The following is a 24,667-nucleotide window of genomic DNA, read 5'->3' as shown; positions in this document are numbered from 1 at the left end:
CACCACTACTACAATGTTTCATTGTTGTCATCATCTGTCATTGGTGACAGTTCGCTACAGCAATGAGTATCATTTAAAACATAAAAATCAATAAGAGGTCTTTTTTTGCGCAACTTTTTCCTTCAAAAATAAAATTAGGTTATTTATAGCACCAATTTCTTGTTTAAAAAAAAAAGAAATATCAAAACCATTCACTTCATTTTTTTTAACAATTATCCATTCAGTTCACGCTTAAGGCGTTTTTTACTTTTGTAGCTGTTTGTGGTTTTATTAGCAAAAACGCTTCCAATTTTAGAGTCGGTTTGAAGCAAATAACAGAAAAACGCCTCTTAAAAGTGGTAAAAAAAGTAAAAAAAGGCGGGATCTGAAAATACCTACTGAATTGGATAGTGTAAATTATGTTTGACTAAAAAATATAAGAAACGCGTATCTACGCTCGCTATAAAAATGAGTTCTTCTAGTGAAGGAAATGATATTCTTACGCTGACGCCTACCGAAATTCAAGAGACAGTACAGGCAGTGGCTAGTAATTTGCTACCAGAGAAATCGCGGGCTAGTACTTATAGTTATGCAAATGTTTTCTTATTTCCTCGCAGTAGTCGTGAAAAGCACTATGTAATGCCTCGGCCGGAAACGCTAAAGATGGACTCGTATTATTCGAGGGCCTCCACTAACGTGTCGGCCCTCGAACTCACTCGTCCATCTTTTAGCGATTTTCCGTCCTCTCCTACAATGTACTATTAATACCGTTAACGAAGTTAGCCAAGGTTTACTCTTCATTTATAAACTTCGGTAGAATGATGTCTAATGTCTAGACATTAGTCTAGACTAAAAGTGATCTCTGAATTTTCTCGTAATGGATATTCAAAATTTATATTTTAAAATGTAGGCTCGCTATACTTTTATATGAAATGATATGACGCATTTCAACTAATGGGTGAATTTCGATTTTAAACTTATAGATGAAACTAAAACAATCCAAATTCTTATGGCATAATATTTGATGGCGTTTCAAATGAAGCTATTTGGTAGATATGTTTCAAAATGCGAAAGCCGAATAACCTACTTAACTACTGAACCATTATAATTTGGCAAGGGAGGGAGAACTATTTCATTCATGGTTCTGATTGGTGATCGGATGTGTGGAAATCACGGGGTTGCGCCTGATAGCCGTTGTACAGGAAGCTTCAGGGATAGCTGACCACCTGCAAACTAATTTATATGCAGGGGTTCAGTTATATCTCTACAGCTGAATGTACATAGATGAATTTAAAATAACGAACACCTTGACATCAGAGCAGTTTCAGAGTTTCCTGCCGCATCATTATTGCGTCGATTGTGCCGTCAAATATCCCCCACATAATATGTAAATATTTCTTAAGGCAGGTCTCAATAAGGGCAGTAAGAACCTGTTTTCACGGGACGTTGATTTCCTTGCTAGATAGTCTGAAATATTTACCGCCGGCAGACCTGACCAGATTTACAAAACTCTTTTCTTCATCATGAATACATCCCTGGTATGATTTGACCTCAACATCCATAACAACTGTGTGTATACGGAGTTCGCTCTTGAACCAGTACACAGGAGGCAATGCGTTCCGTAAGCGTTGTGAAGGTTTCTTCCAACCACAGCCGTGTTTACGAAAGTAAAGGATTGTAATAAATCACGTGTAAAAGGTTCATTGTTGCTTTTGCGCGAGGAACGACAGGAAGCGAAGGGCGACCACATTTCCACTGGCCTGTGGGATTGCGAGCAACCCTTCCCGCCCTTCTAACACACTAAATAATAATAATGTTTTGTTATTGTGGTCTCTATGTAGTTTTTACATTTATAAATATTTCTAAGAACACATGTGATTCATTTTGAATTCACAAGGAAGCATGGATATATGTTCTGCCATAACAGACAAAATACCTAATAAATAATGGTTTATTTATGTAACTGCTTTAAAAATATGTCAATAACTGATTATGAAGTTCTGAAGCCATGTATTATGGTAAATTAAGGATTGGAAACAATATTATGTAACATCAATTTATACCCTTTTTACACAAATAAACTATTCTATTCTACTCTATTCTATTCTATAAACCTCACAATTCAGGACAAATTAAAGGTAAATCTACCTTATACTAATGGAATTAAATTTTAAAATTAAAATGTAACTTTTTTTGGAAGTATTTACTCCAATTAACTGCATCTACGTAGGTATGTACTCACAATCTATAATTTCCAGGATACAATAATGAATCGCTTTGAGTGGTAGGTGCAGTCGGGTTCCTAACATAAAAGTATCCGCTTTTCTATACAATTAGTATAGTCTGTATCTTAAAGATATTTCAAAAAGGATAAACAAAATCTACCCTCAAATGCCAAAAAACTAAAAGCCAGCTGTCTTAAGCCAGTAAATAAATTTTATTACTACCCGAAAATATACAAATTATTTGCTTACTTTTATTTAAGTACCTAAAGATACAGAGTATAGGTATGGTAAATTGGGGCACCGATCGTACCTACTCAATTTCAAAAAGGAAATTGGACTTAGGTATAATTAATATAATGATTTACCTGTTTGTCAACCAATAGGTACCCTATAATCGTCCTCTCTTTAAAACGTAGTTTTTACTAGAGGCGAGGAATGAAACGTGTTTTAGTTTTCCACGTACAGTGTTGGGAATAACAAACTATTTCGGAGATTATGCGGATATGCGAGGCTGCATTGGGTTCGTTAGCCCACTATTTTGCTCGCACAGTGTATGAATGCCATTCAGCCCAAGTGGCATTCAAGCCCCAAAAAACTGTGCCGAATCTCGTGGTCACTTGTCGATCCATATACGCCTGTGTAAAATCCCCAAAACTTGTTATTAAAATGGCTTGGATAATATTTTTTTTACATTTTAGCCGTAGCTGCAGCATTGCATATCGCATCCACAGATTATTTATAACAAAACTAGCTTATGAACAATGTATTAATGATAGTAGTATGCACTGAGAGAAAAATCATCACCAGGAATTAAAAAACAGTTCTGTACTGGGGGAAAAAATGAAGTTTTAGTAATAATTATGGACGTTTCACTATTTCTGTAAAGTTTATTTATTTCTACAAACAGCTCAGTAATCCCAAATATAATTTCAACAAACAGATAATAGAAATTGCAAGAACTAATAGAAATTGCAAAAGTCAATTTGTTCCTATTGGTTAACTCTCCTTGTCCCCGGATTAAGTTTATTTTTGTAATTCTAAGTGTATTTTTGTTGTACTTTTCTCTCAGTGTGCCTTTGTACTGCCTATCCTGTGCCATAAATTTGTGTTTTTTGTTTTGTACAATAAAGAGTTTATACAAACATACATACATACCTACATAATTTATTCGATTACGCATGAAATTTCGTGTTAAAAATAAAACGACAACGAATCATTGACTTACAAGAAAATACTCGAATTCCCTTTGTAAATATTTAAAATGGAAACAACGTTTTATCAAAAACGTGCCGCGTGTAATTAAAAACCGGCTCGTAAAGGTACTCGTAAAGGCGAGGAATTAAGCCATTATTTGTTTTACACAAACAATTAAAAAATATACTAAAATGCAGTTGAATGGAAAAAGGCAAAAACTACGCGATTGACCTTTATTACTCCGTAAGCACGGACGTTCAAATAACGTATATGGATATATAAATGACTTATACAGTCTCCTTGTTAGTTAGATATTTAGGTATATTTCGTAAAAAAAACTACGTGTGACAGTTCAGGGCTATAACCGCGAAAATCGAAGTTCGCAAATTTCGGGGATTTTTCTCTGTCCTCTAATTACCCCTTCGTTTCGGTTTTCGCGGTAGCCGCTCTGGTTAGGGTGACCGGACCTAGCCAGAAGGCTTTTTCAGGTATTCATTTCTTTTTATCAATATGTTATGAATATTGTGTCAGCTGCCAACAGTGACATTTCTGTAACACATTGATAACAATAAAATACTATCTAAATGGGCCCCAAGTAGTACAAGCCAACAAAATTATGTGTTTACCTATATTTCTGTGAAACTACATTTTGTATGATTCAAATTTCTTACCAATCTAAAATACATATTCGCATTTCCCTAAAGTGGGTATTTTTCCGAGTACTTTGGTTACGAAATCTTTTATTTTTAGTAATGATGAGGAAATATCGGTCGCACAGGCTTACACGCCAATCCCTGTGTTATAAGATTTATATATAAGGCAAAAAATACGTAATTAGAATAAGTACCTATTGATCTTTTCTGCAGAGCCAGTTCTTATGCTATGTTATTTTTTGAAAATATTTATGAGCTACTTACTTTCTGAATGGTGGCCATGTCAAAAGCTGTCACACACCACACACGTGAATAGACTAAGATAAATCCTTATCGGGCCAATTGACTTCAACAAATAATTAAGTAGAAATTAAATTATATTATGGAAGTAAGTACACATTATTACACAACTTAAATTTATCAACACATTTTTGTTCGTTTTGTTTCTGGCATTAAAATGTTAATCATGATTATATATCTTGGAATAAGTGCGCAATAAAGGTTATGCATCGTAAAGGAAGGGTTTCATTCATAAATATGTAACTTTACTGATATTGCTTTAGTTATACGAGCGGCCTTGATGCCCCTTGATCCTCGGCAATGCAAAATTGGGAAGCCGTTAAAGTGCGGCGTGACGTCGTCAGTGATAAAAAGCACATTGCGGTTCGCCTAGATTCGTTATCATGGTGAAATTAATGTTGCGTTATATTCAGTTCTCCTTATACAGCTATAGGTTTTTTTTGCAGAAAAGAAATACAAATTTAAAAGCCTCGTAGGTTCGTGTTCTTTTCTCACTTTCACTGAGCGTAAGCGTGGGCGAGATGGATGTGCGACATGTGCGTACTGAGACCACGAACATCATAATATATGGTTTTGAATTTTAATTTGTTAGGGGTTCTGTCGGGTACAGTAAGTACAAGAAAAACAAAGCCCTGCAATGAGAATAAACAGAGGAAATCGCAATATCAAAGCTTTAATAAGACTTATCAAGTTTTGTACAACTTCCATTATTACGGAACAAGAAGTTAGTAAACTTGTACGACCAACTTTTGATCAGCTCACATGTCTAACTATATTAAACTTACACTTTCACATCCGTTTACCAAGTGGCTGCCAATTGCCAATCATAACTATCTACTCACAACAAACCCCCCAAAACTTCTATGGAAGGCTTAATATTGTTCTAAATTTGTTAATAGAATATTCTAGTGAAGGGAAACTTGGATAACACCGGATAAAACCTCTTCAAACTCGATAACTGCCCAAGTATTTTATTTACTGCCGTTTATAAAACTTTACGTTTTTACGTTCGGCCTTAGAGCATTTAGTAACTTGAAACGTCATGGCAGTCATTTTCTGTACAGTCTGCCAATTTTTGCGGGGGAGGGGACGTCAAATGTATTGCTATTTCTACATGATTTGTACGCAACGTACAAATCACTATGTCAGTCCATACAAAAGTTTGCACAATTGTGCAAGGTTTCCGGCAGAGGGGTAAGCTCTTAAAGGCGACTCCAGTTATTAAATGCTCTAAGGGCAGCTGACTGAAGAAAAAACAAAAGAAGGAACATCATTTGTTGACTCGAGGCGGTTGTGAAGTTTTCCATTGCTTCAAATAACTGCAAACACTCAAGCACCTGCGGGATTACTCAACTTTGAACTTTGGTCTTAAAATTAGAGCGCTCTGGGGCTTAATTTGTCTGAGTTGAATGTGATTACCAGTTAAGTTCAAACGACAAATATACTTTCTTCGCGACAAAGACAAAGAAAAAGTTTGCGGAGGTATACCTACCCTTTAATCATGTAATTTATTACTCTTTCCCTGTTGAAGTAAACAAAATATTTATGTTTACCTATCTTGACTCTTCTTAGGAATATTCTTCATGACAGAAATGATCAAGAGTAAAGAAAGATAATAGTTTACCTTCACTTGATATTTGGTATTACTACATTTCGACCGTACACAATTTGGACCAAACAAAACTGGGTTAGGCAAAGCTCCAAACATTTAGGCAATGCAATTAGTACCGTCATTTAAAGCCAAAGTATTTAGCATTTCGTGTTAGTAAAGTTGATTTCGGATTGTTTGCTTATGGATAACTTAACTAAGTTTGGCCAAACTTGTCTTTGGCTACTTATGCATACAATTAGGGGTTGTAACAGCCTTTAACGTAACTTAATAACGAGAATGTAACTTAGGCGAGTAACCAAGTTACCCGTAGGCCTGCACTCAGTAAATCGATTACCGCGTCCCGTCATCCCCTAGGCCTAACTTCGTCTTGCTTAAATAACACCTCTGACAAATCATATAGGTACACACGGCAAATAATATTTCACCTTTATATAGTTTTTTATAAACATTTATAATACTCTCTTTACTATTTACATACACGCGGCTAACAATACCTAATTTTAATATTATTTTTTAGTATTTTTTCCGAAATTTTCTTATTACCTACCTACTTAATATCCTCGTAAAGATAAATTAATTCGTATTACAGCTATATTTAATCGTGTAAGTGAATTGTCATATTCTTATGAGTAATAAAGATTTTATAAAATTAATAATTAAACGTCAGATTGTGAACGTTAAACTGCTTTATTAATTAAATCAAAATCAAAAATGTCTTTATTGCAAGATTATGGTACATTTACAGTAGTAAAGATGTTACAATGTTTATCAGAACACATAATCTACCCGTCAGAGCATGCAATAGGTTCATCTCCTTCATCTCATCAGTAAATCGATGTAGCCTGGCTGTATAAAAACATTGGCTTATTTTTGAAATATATTGTTATCAAGTCAGTAGGTGCCAATGCCAATTAATCTACTGAATATCAAAATGAAAATTAATTGTTTAATTAAATAAACAATTAGGAGAGCCTTGAACCCAAGTCAAATATTAAATATCTTCATAAAACTTTAAAAATGTCTGTTTGTCTTTCATTAGGCAGCACGACGACGAGAGTCTCTTCATGTCACTCTGCTCATTATAGAGGTTCTAGCTCGGCCAAGTATATTATAAAGACTTCTAACCAAACCTGGGATAATTCGGGGCACTTATACTAAAATGACGTAGCAAAATATTTTATCGACAATTAAATATTTCGATGTTACTGTCAACATAAATGTTCTACAAAATAAATATAATAATATTTATACAAAATCGCTTTGTATACTGCTTCTTAAATTCTAAAAAGGTGTTTTTTAGAAGAATTCATGATATTTTTAAACCAGGTCAGTATTTCCACATTGGCACTACATGTTTAATTCTAATCATTTTATATCGTTATTTATTATTTCTTAAATATTACTCCATTTTCATTTATTGCTAGAAGTACATAAAAAGTGAAATTTACCTTAAGTCATAAAGTCTTAGGCCTACTTGCATCATTCCACTAACCTGGGGTTAAACGATTAAACCTGGAGTTACCATGGTTACCAGTACAATTTGACACTAAGTTAACGGTTTAACCGCTTAACCCCGGGTTACTGGGATGGTGCAAGTGAACCTTATATGTATATCGAAATCTTTTTATCGATATCAAATCCCTAGAATGTGCCCCGAGTTATCACAGGTTTGCTTCTAACCTACACTTACATTTATCACTGTGCTATTAAACAAACGCGCAACGCTACCTATTTATTTTAATACTCAATAGAGTGCTTTATTTGCATGTCTGAGAGTTGTGAGACCTCTCTAAGTGCACCACCTAACTAAAACAATGACGAGGCGCATTACGTTGCATGGAGATCACTTTTTGCTACTTATCTCTGGTTCTAGGCACGACCGCCTTTGAGAAAATTGTATTACAAACTCGGATGCTTCTGAATAATTAACTAGTAAAAGCAACCTTGCCCAATTGAATTAAGATTGCGATTGGGACATGCACGAACGTGCTATACAGGTTGACTTCAAATTGAAATATAAATCAACGTTTTTCGCTTTTCTTGCCTTAACTAAACCCCTCTGCTAGGTCTCGTGCTGCTAATTTTATCCATTATTTATTAGATTTCTAACTTTCCTAATTTTTGACTTAATTGTGGTTACCCTAACACTGCATTAAATCAAAAGAGGTTTAATTTCAAGTTAATACTTTCAACTTTGGTTTCCTATGTTAATCATTTATAAAAAAAGTATTTTATTGATATATACCACTGGTTTGTCAAAGAAAATAAGATACCTACATACCTACATAAGTAGGTACTAGATAGATATTCCATAACAATTTATGTGTATGTAATAATTTATATAATAAAGTAAAATTCCTCAAGCTACTCTCATGGGTAGCCACACTTTAGGACTTTTCATTATTTATTTCATTAAGTATTTGTTTTGTTAGAAATTTAACGATTATTAAATAAGGCTAATTTTAAAAACCGCATTGGTAGACCACACTTTCTTGGCTGACCGTAATTACCTGTTAGTCGAGCCAGAATAAAGTATTTTGTATCACGATTTTGAATTCACCTGTATAATCTAGACAAAGTAAGCTAGGCTCTCTTGGTAATGAAAATTAACTAAGTACAGTTTTCGACGCTGGCTGGGCATGAACTCGTGTCAAACTAATGGCCAAGACATTTCTCTCGCTATGCTGTAACAAAGGTCTAGTCTAGTTTATACAGTTTACATAGATACCTATCTACCTATAGTGTGTAGGAATTTTAAACAAAAGTCCTCTCCTTCACGATTTTCGTCGACATCTCTTCTAAATACCTAAAACTGGTATGGATGTGTTCCTCGTGGTCTCTAGAATACGAATTGACCGGTTTTAGTTTATGGAGGGGGGGACGTGTCGAAAAAAAGAGGGGAAGGGGGCGGCCGACCAGCATTGATATTTGTTCACATCTTGAGTCCTATGGGACCGATCGGTTCATGTGAGGTGTCGTTTGAAAGAGTATTAAACGTGCTATTATTGGTTCATAATAACCGTAGTCTTAACTGTAGTCGTTTACAATAAATTTTAAAATATATGATTTTTTACCTTGCATGGATGGCGTAAGTACTGACAAAACATGCGTCTAACTCAATAAATTATAACTTTACCGCAGTTAATGTTATTACAAAATATACGAGAAATTTCATTAGCTTTCCAAAAACATAAGTTTTATTGCTATAAGATATTATATAACCAAATAATAATGAATTTTGTTCAGCATGGGTCACTACGCACCATCACGTAAATGGCGAGCGACCGACCTCAACTGTTCATTATTTCTCGGGTTCTATTTTACTGATCAATTGGTGATGGATACTATTAGAAAGAACATTAAACGTACTATAAATGGTTTCTAATAATCGTAGTCATAACTGTAGTCATTTACAAAATAATTGAAAATATATGATTTTAACCGTGCATGGACATAAGTACAGTCAGCATCAGATATACCTGAGCGGGTAAGGTGTCCAAGAAAACATATACACTTCAATCGTCACAAAAATAAGGACATCTAAGTTGTCATTTTAGCATAGGCTTTCAGTTCGTCACATATATCTTAACTTTTGAGTTTTTCTTTAACACATACACCCTTATTTAATCACAATGACAATAACGGTTAGAAACTCAGTGGTAACTAAGCACTCAAATTCAAGCTGCTGTCATTAATACCTACACGCACTGCCAATCACGTACGTCAGCAGCCAGGGTGCCACCAGTTGCTAAGCAGTTGTTATTTCAATGGTAACTAAGCATCAACATTTTATCTGTTTAACTTTTAAAAAAATACTGTAGCAGCTACGAATTGACACCTCCTTTCTTAAAGAAGTATTTTATCGTCAAGTGTCAAACTTAGACAATAAATAAGTAAGTTTTACGAGAATGATAGGTTTTTTATTTTAACTGTCATAGGCGGCCGTTCTTCCAAATCGTAGAGCATATTAAATGTTAATATATTCATTTAGCCCGCTTATTGTACTAAAATATACTTTATAGTACTAAAATACGATGCTCCGAATCGATCAAAGAACGAAGGAGAAAATAATAGAATTGAAACTTAACACGTTCTCTGTCCCAATCTGACATGTAAACCTTATGGCTTTGTAATAGAGGCTAGCCGTTAAAACCATCACTGCCATGCATATACACCTACGTAATATGCTAACTGTTGACCATAGGAATGACGAATTTTGTTTTTACAACAGAAGAGAGGATAGAGTATACGGAGTTATACTCAGTATGTATCAGAACGAAAGGCCAAGAAAGAGACCCATTAATGTTTAGGTCATACTGAGCAACTTTTACTATGGGACCAACCCCGAAACCCCGGAAAAAAATTACTCTCCCATAGAAAATTTCAACATCAGACCAGCAAAATGTATGAAACTTCCAAGTATTTTTCCGCGTTTTCGGGGTTGGTCCCATAGTAAAAGTTGTTCAGTATAACCTAAACATTAATGGGTCTCTTTCTTGGCCTTTCGTTCAAACTAACGTTCGTACTAACAATAAGTTCAAAGATATACAGTATGTATCAACATACTGTATATCTTTGAACTTATTGTTAGTATAACCAGTATAACCTAGCAGTAAACAACAAATGGCATTCCGCACAGGAGTAATCTAAGGAACGCTTACTGCGGGTTCAAACCTACAACGTCCTGTTAGAAAGTCGTACATACTCTATATGTACATATCTTCAAAAAACATATAAACTTATGCGAAATTAATATAAAACTACAAATTAATAATAGAAATGAAACCCAAAAAAAAAGCTGTAATCTCTAGGTGCGTCCGACTGAGATTTGAACCCGCGGTCTCTGCTTTGAAAAGCAAACTCCTTAGTCACAAGACCACAACGTGCCTTGACAATTGGCTCTAAATTCGGCTTCAGCTTTCGCTATGTGTCACTCATTCGTTTTGATGATTCTATTCAATAAAAGAAATAGTTTTCAGTAAGCTGACTGACAGGCCTCTGTCAATGGTTGAAGGGCAAAACGTGAGATAGATGTATGTGATGACAAGACTGTACTGCTTTCGATGATTGTCAAAACGCTTTACCTGAAATTAGCATAGCTATTATTCATTCAATATACGACCATACATGTATGCTTTAAACGTCTATTTTTCCATATTGTTCAGATATATTTGACACGTTGACCGCTTAGATACCAATGGTTTTTTGACAGCTAAGGTATCAATGACTTGTTGTAAGTGTAGAAATTAATGAATAGCGACTGTTAAGATATTTGTGACATGTTGAGCGCTCACAAGTAAATGCTACCATGACAGTCAACAACTTTTTGACAGTTTAAACGTTTACCTCTCTTTGAGCACCTGGAATGTATAGCGACTTCTGCTGCTGACTGTACTGGTAAAACATGCTTCTAACTCAATAGATTATAACATTACCGCAATAAATGTTTTCAAAATATACGGGAAATTTTATGAGCTACCCAAAAATATAAGTTTTATTGCTGTGTAATGTTGCATAACTAAGTAATCATGAATTTTGTTCAGCATGGGTACTGTGCACCATCACGTAAATGGAGCCCGGTCATCGTTGAGTTTTCATTATTTTTCCGGTTCTATTTTTCGGATACTTGGTGGATACCATTTGTAATATGCTTGATATTACATTTTCTGTGAATACTCGATTGTTTGAAATCTGAGGTCCAAAATTAACCATTTTAAAAATATTAAAAAAAATGTTTCATTTTTACCCAAGAGTTAGTGACTGAAATAATTTGAGAAAGAGATGATGTAGTAAATATTAATAGCGTGAAATTTTTAGAATAAAATCAATTAACTATTTATTAACTTTCCAAAAATATTGTTTAGTTACCGTACAACTATAAACATATATGTAGGTATGCCAGGACCAATTTCGCCAAGCAAGCAAGCAAACACACAGCGCGATGAGCGCCTGGTAGACCAGCAGCATTCTATTATTGTCTGACAGTACATTTTATAATGTAAGTATCCAAAATGTGAGGTTCTGTTATAAAATATCGATATAAATGATGGTTTGTTTGTTTTGTCTTTTATCACAGGAAACTTAAGTAGGTTTTGTCAAAAGCCTAATTCTAGGTTCATAACATCGTTCAGTTCGTAGCTTTCATGATTGCAAGATCAGTGCATATAAAGTACTTAATATCTGTGTTGTTATTTCAGTTATTTGACTCACGTCTACACTTTTCTTTCGACCGCTGATATTGGTTCAAACCCACTCCGTATTAATAATTTAAAATCACCTTGAGTCCTAAGGCTTCTAGCGCTTTAAAGGGATATTTGTCGCCGCACGCTCGGATGCAAAATAAGTGACTACCTACTATTTGAGTAGCAGCGTAGGTCCACATAGGTGATAGTTTCAGCTTTAGGTGGTAATTAGCAATTATGGTCAATATTTGTAATAGGCACTCAAGAAGGTAATTGCACATTATTTTTCTTTGCCACTATCTACTTTCGTTGCATTTTTGTAAGCTTACAATCTGATAACTTGAAGTAAAATCTAATGGCTAGTAAATAAAAACAATTACATAATTATTTTAACGCACTGATGCCGGCGTTATCTACGGATTTATTTTGGGGAAATAAATTATACTGTCAATAACTAGGTACATATATGTATTATTAAAACAAAATTTTAAAGGGCCTCTGATTCTTTGCAAATTTATTTCAATGCAATATATTTTTATTTATGGTCTACCACAATTAATTTTGGAAACAGTGAACAATAAGTATCCGTGAATTCCGGTTTTAAGTATAGTAATAATAACATTAGGTTAATATTGAGTAAAATATCTATATTTATTTACTATTTTATTTTGCGGTCTAATTTATAGTTTTTGCTTACCTACTTATTCAGTAGCGTTTGGCATTGTAGTTTTAGCTTATATTATAAGTATGACTCTATTGACAGTTATGAGATTAGAGACGGTTTTTAAATAACGCTCGTCTGTAACTAGGTACATGATCTTAGATCTATAATAGCGACTCATAACTTCTCTGTTCGACTGTAAGTCATACAAGAGAGTTAAGTAGCGATTGCGATATAAAAAGCTATAGGTAGACGACTTTATAACACGTTTAGAACCTTAAGTGCAAATTGCAGATTATTACTCATATAGATGTTAAGGTTGTTCAATTCACTTTGAGCTATAACACTAGCAGCTTAACATACATTATAGCGCCCAAAACAGCTACTGTAGATCTTAAATCTTTAGATTAACCTTTTAAACACTTTTATGTCACCAGAGCCTGTAAACTGTAAACTAAGACTAAATATGTAGCAATTCTAGAGCCAGGCTAGAATGTCTTTAGGTAATAAAATAGGTGCTAAGTGTCGTCTTATTGTTTGTTGGGTTGGGATATAAGTATATGACGGTGCGCAGTGACCCATGCTGAACAAAATTTATTATTACTTGGTTATATAATATCTTACACCAATAAAACTTATGGTTCTGGGAAGCTTATGAAATGTCTCGTATATTTTGTAGTACATTAATTGCGGTAAAGTTATAATTGATTGAGTTAGAAGCATATTTTAGCAGTACTCATGTGTATGCACGGTAAAAAATCATATGTTTTCAATTATTTTGAAAATGACTAAAGTTATGACTACAGTTATTGAAACTAATTATAGTACGTTTAATATTATTTCAAATGGTGCCTATCACCAATTGATCAATAAATTAGAACCCGAGAAATAATGAAAAGTTGACGTCGGTCGCCCGCCATTTACGTGACTGTGCGTAATGACCCATGCTGAACAAAATTCGTTATTACTTGGTCATATAATATCATACACCAATAAAACTTATGTTTTTGGTAAGCTAATGAAATGTCTCGTATATTTTGCAATAAAATAATTGCGGTATAGTTATAATTTATTAAGTTCGACGCATATTTAATCAGTACTTATGCCATCCATGCACGGTAAAAAATCAAGTATTTTAAAATATTTTGAAAACGACTACAGTTATGACTACGGTTATTATGAAGCAATAATAGCACGTTTAATACTCTTTCAAACAGAATATCACACGAACCGATCGGTCCTATAGGACTCAAGATGTGAACAAATATCAATGATGGTCGGCCGCCATCTTTGCCCCCCTTTTTTTCGACCCGTCCCCCCCTCCATAAACTAAAACCGGTCAATTCGTATTCTAGAGATCACGAGGAACACATCCATACCAGTTTTAGGTATTTAGAAGAGATGTCGACGACTTTTTTCAAAACAGGCCGGTTTCCACCTATCTACTATCGCTGTAGTTAACTACTAGTTAGATTATAATATTCTAAGAACATTAAAAATAGTTACTTTATATGAGACGACCAACTGGGAGACGTCCGGTCGGAAGGCCTAGGTACCGATGGATCGATGAGGTCCAGAAAGACTTGTGTGGCATACAAGCGGCTAAATGTCGTCAGATCGCACAAGATAGGAACGAATGGCGAAATCTATATATAAGATCCACTTCGGGGCGCTGACCAGCGAAGTAAATAAGTATGAGAAAATTCTGAGAGATGAGAACATATCATCAAAATTGGATAGTGATTCGGTTAAATTATGTTCTAATGTATGGGCAAAAAAACAAATTATAGCCAGCATTCAATGAATGTAGTATGATACCTTTGGGTATGGTGCTTTACGCACACTAGCGTCCCTCCCCCTCCCCCTGACGCAACCCCCCTTTTAGCTTGAAATATGTCCCGGTTTACGGTTTTTTTTTATTTTTGAGAAAAGTATTAGAGTTAGGAAAAAAGTGTCAAGGTAAGAAATAATCCTTAATACATTTTAAACAAAAAAGGTTATATACAACTTTTTGGTAAGACTCACCATATTTATGTATTAACTTGTTGAAGTTCAATATAAGTTAGTACGTGATAGTACTGAAATAAAACTAATACGGAGAATAAGCTTGCAAGCTTATTCTTCGTGAAGATTTTTTTCAGTACGTGACACGTACTATGTTATATTGAACTTCAACAAGTTTTTCAACGGTAAAATTTTGTCGAAGTTCATCTAGCTAAAACATCAATATGGTGCGTCGTATCAAAAAAATGAATATAACCTTTTTTGTTGAGAATTTAATAGGGAACATTTCTTTCATTGACACTTTTTCCTATATTGTATACTTTCCCCAAAAAACAAAAAACACTCTCAACCGGGACATATTTCAAGCTAAAAGGGGGGGTTGCGTCAGGGGGAGGGGGAGGGACGTCAGTATACTTAAAGCACCATACCCAAAGGTATCATACTACATTCATAGAATGCTGGCTATAATTAGTTTTTCAAAAAACACAATTTGACCGAATCATAGGTAAAGATTATTATATAGTGTGAAATGTGCATTTTTTTAACACGGCACCAAGTGAATGCATCAAGTGAGTGAATGATAGTTGATACATGTCGTTATACACATAATAAAATAAATGTTAATTTTTACACTGTCATGATCACTCTGTCACGTAGATATCTACGACCATCATAACCGTGGAGGAGATATTTATGTAAGTGGAATGAATCCCAGTTTGTAACTCTAAAGAAAGCTCACTTGCCCAATGAGTGCAATTAGCGGAAGCAGTTATAAAGTTGACCCAAAAATTTTTTATTAAGCTATGAGCTTCATCACATATGTTCCTTGAGTAATTCTAAGCATTTCAAGCCTGGGAGGCAATAAGAAATGTGTGTCTACTCGGATTTGTAATGGATTCAAACTTTCAACCCCTTTTTAACCCTGTTAGGGGATGAATTTTACAAAACGCTGAAATTACTTTTCCTGTCTTTTAATAATATCCCCAAATACAAAGATTCAAGTCCCACGTTCGAAAATTTTTTTGATATCCATACAAACTTTCAAACCCTTTTTCACCACCTTAGGGGATGAATTTTCAAAAACGCTGAAATTAGTTTTCTTTTATTTTAATAATATATCGTTTTACGAAGTTTCAAATTCCTAGCTTAAAATAAAACTTGAACCCCATACAAACTTTCATCCCCTTTTTAACCCCCTTAGGGGTTGAATTTCTCAAAATCGCTTCTTATCTCTTGTACACTTTATAAATGTAATCTAGTGTGCAAATTTCAACTTTCTATCATTTGTAGTTTCGGCTCCGGGTAGCAAAAATCTCCAACCAAATTTTTCACCTTTTTACGTTTTTCTTGTAAAATTACTATGAAACTGAAAAAAAACAAATATCAGCAATGAATTCTACGTCGTTGGTTTATACAAAAATTATACCAAACTTGCCCTAGTATCCACCAAGATCAGAATAGATTTTTTTTAAAGATGACGGGTGGCGGCCGTCTTTGTACCCCACCCTCCCCCCCACCCTAGGCTAGAAATGCTTAGAATTACTCAAATATCAGATGTGATGAAGCTCATAGCTTAATAAAAAAATTTTGGGTCATGTATGGCAGCGTTACATAACTGACTCCAGTAAATTAACTCAGACGACCTTAAAGACTGACTTAGTATTTACACAATATTCCAAATGAAGTAGGTAGGTATAACTTTAGTCAGTTTGACCACCGTCGTACAGTAATACCAATTTACAGGGATAAATGGTGAACGATTCTCCCTCAATTAGTGAACAAAAAGAGTTGAATTCAGCAAGTCCGTTTTGTGAACTACTAATCCGCCATGTAAAATAACGGACAATGTGAAGGTTTTCATTCCAAATCTCTTTTATATATTTACAGTACATCTGGTGCTGCATTAAAACACCAAATTTAAAGAGCCATATGTACCGTAACAATGTATCACCGATGCTATTATAGTAGGTGTGACTGTCTGTGGACATTTCCGTGCAATATAAAGGGTAGGCGTCAAACATGGCGCTTCAAAAGTCTAACGCGCGCGAATGGAATGTGGAGAGAAGTCCGGATGAAAAATGTTATTAAACTAAATAAAGACACTTAATTACTTAATAAAGACACTTATAAAAAACTAATTATTTAATTTTATATCTATACGTGAGTGTTAGTGTAGTGTGTTGTTTTGTTTGTCAAGTTAAAGTATGCGGTGAGAGTGTGTGTGTATTATTAAAATGTAGCTATTTTTCATTTGGCTTTTTAGTACAATTAAGTCAATTAACAACTTTTATGAATGTCTTTCACATCTGTTGTTCTTCTGAATATCATTGAAATAAAATACTAACAAAGAAAGCTATTACGGCCACCATTTAATAAAATATTTCTTCTCGACAATATATCAAACACAGTCTTCTTTTCAATCAATACGTCTCTGTTCATTAGTACCGAGATAGACAAAAGTTCTACTAACCGTGAAAAAGGATTTTATTCATCGAATCCATAAAAAATTGTCCAACGAACCGCGTCGGCCAGCTGTCGACGGCAGCCTTCCGAAGCCGCGTCATGACAGTGATTTTGTCCACTGAACTGCCAGTCACTTATTTTAAAACATAAATTAAAATATGCATATAATTTGCTGAGTGAAAAATAATATTTTGTTACCTACGGCGTGTATGAACTTTTACGTAACTTCTGTTATGACTTTTGTCTCTTGCTGAAATGTCGAATCCATAAAGTTACTATACTACTATAGATATCGATTTAATTCAATATATAAGATGGGAGAAGAGAGAATAGGGACATATTACATAATTTGCGGACGGTATAGCAGCATTGTAAGCCACAAGTTCAGAAGTGGAACTCAAAACTAACACCAATAAAACTAAAGCTCGAACTACGTCAAAATTTGGAGCGGAAAGGAAACTAGGAGGCTGATTCTGTTTTAGAAATTTGATATGGTTTTCATATTATTTTGATACGACATTGACCGTGAGAACTAATTAGCATTAGTTAGCAGCTCGCGCTGAATCGTACTGCATGACGAAATGCAGTCAGGAATCGTCTCATAAGGCATTGCGCTTACTTTTACTAGTACCTACGTGTAAGAAGCCTGATGACATAACTTAAGGTCGTATCAAAATGATAAGAAATCCAAATCAAATTGTTAAAACAAAATCAACCACCTATCGTATCCTTCTGAGGCTCACGAATAGGAAGAAGTAAATAAGCTTAATTATACAAGACTCCGTTAGTAGTCCAAAAAAGAGGCCAAATGATTGATCAATTGATACCTACTTCACAAAAAATCTCTAAACCAGAATTTTAATGGGCAAGATCGAAGCAAAAAGGGAAAGAGGGAGAGATAGCAAATTATCTACAAGAACTAAAAGAAAAATAAAATTCTTATATCTTGTATAAAAATACGGCAATGGACGATCGCTAACACTGATTGCTGTGAGCAAAATGCAAATACAGTCATGCCATTACGCATCTCGCTCGCTCTTATTGGTACGCGTGAGATGCTAATGACTTCAGTATGAAACAGTCAATATTTGGGGAAGACTGTCGATCAGGTAAAAATCGTTTACTTGCTCTTTCATCGATTTTAACTCTTTCGTTGGTACACATACTCCACTTATTAGGTCGGTACCTAGAGCAAAAGGTGCGAATTTTTCATTTTTTCAAACACTCGTTTATGCCACAGAAACTTCTATGTCTGGTTATAGTACAAGGAACTGTGAACAGGCGTGGCTCACTCCGCGATTTCGTCGCTTTGCTACAAGTAGCTAAAAGTACATCCGTTCCTACCTCAATTTTGGGGAAAGCCATAAGCCGCGCGTAGCGCTGTTGCCACCTAGCGGCCATATCTGTGCTGATCGTAACAGACGCGTTTTGTTAGAGAGTGAGTCTTCTGTACCTAGTACTATTATTTATTCTGTGCTGTAAATACAAACCTAGGTACTTGCTTATAAGTAAGCCAAAACAATATACACTACCGCTAGCAAAACTTTCTGTTGCATAAAAATGAGACTAGCGAATACCTATTTATTTAGATGCTGCGTTGTCTAATCTCTTCAAACATGAATAATACATTTCCGCATTGAGGAAAATGAAACAATTTGCTGATGTGAACTGTTTTTAAACTGAAAAATTGAGAAGTGTCATATTATTATCATACAAAACAGCGGATTAAGAATATTTTTTATATAAAAGTCGGCAAATTAAAGGATACAAAAGACATCGCGCACCGCAAAATTTGCGAAAGAAGATATGGTCGTCGTGCAGGTTTTTACCTTTTATCTCAATTGCTCTGAAAATATATTTCTGTTTAAAGTTTTATATATGTATAGCCTATACTTTATACATAGCCGATATGTCACTAAGTATTTAGCTATTTAATGCTAAAATTTACTGTTGTGGAATGTAGTTAAAACAAGCAAACGGAAAATAAACATGGGTATGTTCATATCACAGATCAGTTCAACTTTAGTCTGTGGTGCATACGCTAGAAAACGATAGCCTGTTCAAAAATCATGTTAATAAAGTTGATATTAATATGTAGGACCAGAGTATAGCAGTGATAAAATAGAGGCTAATGATTATACTCACGATGATCAAATAATTTAAATTAACTAGCGACAGTGCAAATAGCTATAGGTATATTTGTATGAAATTAATTGCAAAGCTTTTGCCTTGTTTAGTCTAAATTAGGGTTATTTTAAAATATAACGAGACAGGTAATTAAATTATAAGCCGGTGTAAAATAAAATTATATAAGCTAGTAATCCTCTACCTCCTGAACCCATCTGGAAAGCAAAACGGCATAGACAAATGGGATTAATTTCTCTCCTTCTGTCTTCGATATCGATTACGAACGCGAAAGGGACCTTAATCCCTCGAAAATTTATGAAAAGGCCTTGAAAATTAATTTCTAAGTAGTTAATTAATTTAAAAATGTATCACTTTGTAGTAAAACAAAGTTATGGACATTACGCAGTTATATTATAAAGGCTCGTCACACTAGCGATTCAGGCCTGCGGAGTAGCAACGGTTTTATACTAATTCCGTTGCGTGGTCTAGTTGGTTTCTTATTTGGTACTGCGGTATAGTAGGTACTGCTTAAGTGAATCAATTTTTAAAGTACTCCTCATTCTTTTACATGTTGCACTAAATATAAAATACGTTCACTGACTTATTGTGTACCTGACTTAATGACTCAGCTTTGTGGTTACGGCTCATGGCAGAACATGCTGGAACGGGACAACATTGTTTTGTCGCTATTGATGCGTATTTTTGCATCGAATCCTATGAGAAGTTTAAAAGGCGGCTGTTTGGAACAATGAAAATCGTTTCCATGCGGTACCTATCCATTGTTTTCACGAAATACCTTTCCAGTCGTGCACTTCCACAATAGACTGATATTGGTTTACAGCCCCAGTCATAAAACCCGATCTAAAACTTGCGCCGAACAATATTTTTATTTATTTCACAAGTGGCTTTTGTATAGACCTCGCGTGAACTAAGGCTGGAGCAGTGTTTCTAAAACTTAAATAAAATGTGGAAAAATATGATCTTGTATTTTTATGTAGCTGCAGGTTTAGGTAATATTTTACCAAATGTAAGTATTGCACTCTTAAAATTGTAAATACCTACTAATTTTCTGTAAATAATCTAGTTGCAGGCGAATGGCAGCCCCAAGAATATGGCCAAAGTCAATTACTTTATCCGTTTTCTCCTCCCTCACCGCCATTAGACCAAAGGCCGGTCTCATCACCGCAGTTTACTGAACAACTCGCAAACATGCCACGTGCAAGACCTTGTCGACGCCGGAATTTCGGAGATCCAGTTGCTTTTACTGATTCTGGTTGGGTACCTGCACCGTTTGCTCAACCGCCGATAGCTCAGCAGATTGGGAACCAACTGCTTCAACCTCAACTTAAGCCCCAATCATTGACGGAAAATAGCTACCCAATTGTAGATGAAAAAAAGCATGAATCAGATCAGATGGACCGGAAATCTGAACAACCTGACAAAATAGTTGAATTTATTGAAAAGAGTTCGGTTCTAAATCAAATGTCAGCGAGTGAAAACAGGAAGGCTAGTCCGGATCAACAAAAACCGAATAATGATTTATTAGATTCCGCGAAAGTTGACTATGACCCTAGACCTCCTATGATAGACTCACATGAAGATTCACTGGAGTGTGGAAGAAAGGACGAAGCAGACGCGGAACCACGATACGGTAATCCCGAAACACAAGATGTAGTTGGTAAAAGTTCACCTAGTGAAGCACGTGATCAAGCAGTAAAACTTCTTGCTGATTGTATTCACGAATCTAGACGTTCTATGCCAGATTATGAATTGGATTCAAGAAGATTACAAGCTGATAGTCCGACATCTGTGGAGCTTGATAAATCAGGTGCTGGCATTACATCAAAAAAAGACCCAATGAGAAATGCTCAATCAAACGTATTCAAACCAATAGTAACACCGAACACAGTAGTAACACCAAGTAAAAATGTAATAGATATGAATAAATTAAAATATTATCAAAATCCTGCAAAGAATGCTGGTAAATGGAACGATGATAGACAAGTGTCGTTGATGGAGAATGGTAAAGCTTGTTACGCGTGCAGCACATATCATGACCCTTCCTGTTGGAAAACAAATGCAACTACGACAATCAAATATTGCAACAGGGATAATAATGCGTGCCTTACAAAAATGTACAAAATAGAAGGTGAGTTATTTACAAGCCTTGTCCTTCAGTATTTTATTTTATAAAGACACAACACTAGTATATTTAGCCTTCTTCTGAATAATATTTACATTAATACCTGTAACTGTTATTCAGTTGTTTTATTCAGATTTTAAATACCATCTAACTCAGTTTATGGGTATATTTATTCAAACTCTCTTACACGGTAATTCTCTCGTTATTCTGACCAGAATGATGGACTGAACTAAATCCAGAATTAGCGTGTAACCGATTTCTTAGAAACATCAAAATGATTCGCTTGCATGTCAAAAATGTGATTGATAAGATGTCTCCATGGAAATATGTATGTGAATGATGGAAATATGGGGCATTATCTATGAAAAGGGACCTTATTGTCGATGGCGCTTACGCCGCACAGCGTCGCGCGGTATTGTATTTATATCGGAGTATCGTTAATAATGGCGTGAGAGCCATCGACAATAAGGTCCCTTTTAAAAGATAACGTCACATATTAGCCTTGTGTTGTCAATTCACAATAATTATTTTCATATTATAGTGTCACTTTAAACCGTTTTATGGCAACAACGGCATTTTATATGAAAACCATAAGCAGTTTCGCAGTAAAGTCACTGTGATAAACTGATTAATACAAAAAAAATTGGTTAACTTTGGGTCGCTGTGTGTTACACTATAATAACAAAATAATGGCGTCCATAGTGTCCGACAATATTATTATTTATTAAAATGAACCAGTCGCAGTGATTTTATAAAGCATAACATTTTTGTACACAGGGAAATCGATCCTGATCCGCGATTGCGGCCACACTTGCAACGAAGACGAAGGATATAATATTGGACAGAAAATGGTCTCGTGCAGCATTTGCCACAACGACATGTGCAACAGTGCTTATGCCATACACACCCTCAATGCGCTCCTACTAGGCTTTGTCATAGTTGCTGTCAAATTTACTTTAAAATAAATAAACAATACGATCAAAGCTTGTATATGAAGAATACTTATTACCGAACTCCACACATGATTTATAATAAATATATACCTGCTTACTTAAACTGGGCTGTCTATAATCCTTATTTTTAGGTCTAACCAATTATCTCCCGTTTGAAAATCACGAAACAGGTCGATAAAGTTATTCAGAGATTTTTAATTAAAATATTAATTCACTAGTCTCCTAATATAACCAAAATCAGCGACGATATTTTTTACAAAAGACAACTGAAGTACTTTTTGTTAATTGTGTAGGTACTTTGTTAGGAACCAGTTTAAGAACAATTTATGATTTCCTCAATAAAGTAGATTAGTTGAATAACAATCAATCCTCAATTTACCCAGCATTTTATTATTACCGGTGACGGTAGGTATAGGTTGTATCTATCTAATATCTTGCTATTTTTTGTCACAAATAAAATGCTTCTGCTACGGATACTACTAGATAATCTACTAATATCACGCTTTTAAGTACCATTTCTGAATACATACTTATTACATACATTATTCTGTTTCTATAATTATTGTTACTTATATATTTTTTTATTCTAAGCATATTCTAAGTATCAAAATAAACTGAAATCTTTTCTTTAAAATGAAATGAGTAATGTAATGGCGCAAAATGCAAGCCATGCTTCCAATCTCCTGAATCTTTTTCTTTTTTATTGCTTGGCTTTCCGAGAACTCTTACCATTATAATGCTTAATACAGTTTGAAGATAATAAGGTCAGACGGCGGATGTATGGAGATGCAATAACGAGCTGGCGGAATAACTTTTCAGCTTAAAATAAATTGTGCAGAACAGCGTCTAGTAACGTCAGAGTTGGAAAAAAAGTATGAAAACCCATTTCTATGATTAACATTTTACAAGCAATGTTTTAAAAGCTCAAGATTAATGTTTACATTACAGTGGACAGCGGCTAAATATTATCACCATAAGTGAACCTAAAACGCATAGTTATTTTTATTAATATATTGTGATAAAAAACGTAAAACCGGCATTTAATTTGATTGATTTTAGGTTACCTACGCTACGCCTGATTATTCAGACCTTAGATAAAAGTTGAGTTTCTGTAAAGAAAGAGAATAAACCCATTAAAATTACAAACAAATCACCAACAACTAGTGGTTTACTTAAACCAAAGACCAATCCTTATCAATTAAAGAAATTAGAAAACTCCGTGTGCTGTACTTTTTCCCCTTTAGCAATTGTGAGAAGAATCGACAGTATTACCAATAATCACGAAGGTGGTGGCTCATAGGAGCCCGCGGGTGTGAACATAACTTATGGAAATGGCTTTTTGCGAGTTTTTATATCGACTCGATAAAAAATATCGCTCCTTACTTCCAATCTTTATGAACCGTTGCGATGGTAAATTTTACAGTTACTGAATTCGCCGATGTCAGCTAGGTATATATTAGGTAAGTACGAGGATTCGGCTTTTGTTTTTGGGAACAAAACCGTAGTGGGCGTAATCAAATTAAACGATGTTGAAAATGTATGCTTATTATTGATTTGCTCATTTATCTACCAAAAAAACCGGGCAAGTGCGAGTCGGACTCGCGCACGAAGGGTTCCGTACCATAATGCAAGAAAAAAAAACAAAAAAAAGCAAAAAAAAAACGGTCACCCATCCAAGTACTGACCACTCCCGACGTTGCTTAACTTTGGTCAAAAATCACGTTTGTTGTATGGGAGCCCCATTTAAATCTTTATTTTATTCTGTTTTTAGTATTTGTTGTTATAGCGGCAACAGAAATACATCATCTGTGAAAATTTCAACTGTCTAGCTATCACGGTTCGTGAGATACAGCCTGGTGACAGACGGACGGACGGACAGACGGACAGCGAAGTCTTAGTAATAGGGTCCCGTTTTACCCTTTGGGTACGGAACCCTAAAAATTAATATACCTCGGCACTGCGCGGCCCTACCTTACCTACATAATACCTACTCGTATTTACCCTGGTGGATTCGGCAAATTGTATACATTGGTACAGAATACCTACTTAGTTTTTTATACAAGTATTTGGGTAGATGTCGTCTCATAGTCATCGTCTCATCCCACTTATAAAATAAAATAAAAAATAAAAATAAAAAAGCCTTTATTTCTAGTCATTTGGAGAGAAATGTA

At 34.8% G+C, this 24,667-nt stretch overlaps 1 protein-coding gene and 1 long non-coding RNA gene across 2 annotated transcripts in view; one reads left to right on the top strand and one right to left on the bottom strand.

The window, feature by feature from the left end:
* LOC134672445 (uncharacterized) overlaps positions 1–24,667 on the bottom strand; it is a 142,087-nt gene that overhangs the window by 55,223 nt on the left and 62,197 nt on the right. The window lies entirely within an intron of this gene.
* LOC134672431 (uncharacterized) lies at positions 20,260–22,597 on the top strand. Its single transcript, XM_063530327.1, has 3 exons — positions 20,260–20,410; positions 20,485–21,549; positions 22,321–22,597. The coding sequence occupies exons 1-3, from the start codon at positions 20,365–20,367 to the stop codon at positions 22,506–22,508; spliced, it is 1,299 nt and encodes a 432-aa protein (XP_063386397.1). The 5' UTR covers positions 20,260–20,364; the 3' UTR covers positions 22,509–22,597.

The sequence above is a fragment of the Cydia fagiglandana genome, chromosome 17 (genome assembly GCF_963556715.1).
Source record: "Cydia fagiglandana chromosome 17, ilCydFagi1.1, whole genome shotgun sequence".
Lineage (NCBI taxonomy): Eukaryota > Metazoa > Arthropoda > Insecta > Lepidoptera > Tortricidae > Cydia > Cydia fagiglandana.
The sequence above is the reverse complement of the archived record's forward strand: the minus strand, read 5'-3'. Positions and strand labels throughout refer to the sequence as shown.

Bases quoted from the DNA above. Each gene is read 5' to 3' on its own strand.
- LOC134672431 (XM_063530327.1), top strand. From the start codon at position 20,365: ATGTGGAAAAATATGATCTTGTATTTTTATGTAGCTGCAGGTTTAG. The intron at 20,411-20,484 runs GTAATATTTTAC...TAAATAATCTAG, and splicing joins TTATGTAGCTGCAGGTTTAG to TTGCAGGCGAATGGCAGCCC. The intron at 21,550-22,320 runs GTGAGTTATTTA...TTTTGTACACAG, and splicing joins AAAAATGTACAAAATAGAAG to GGAAATCGATCCTGATCCGC.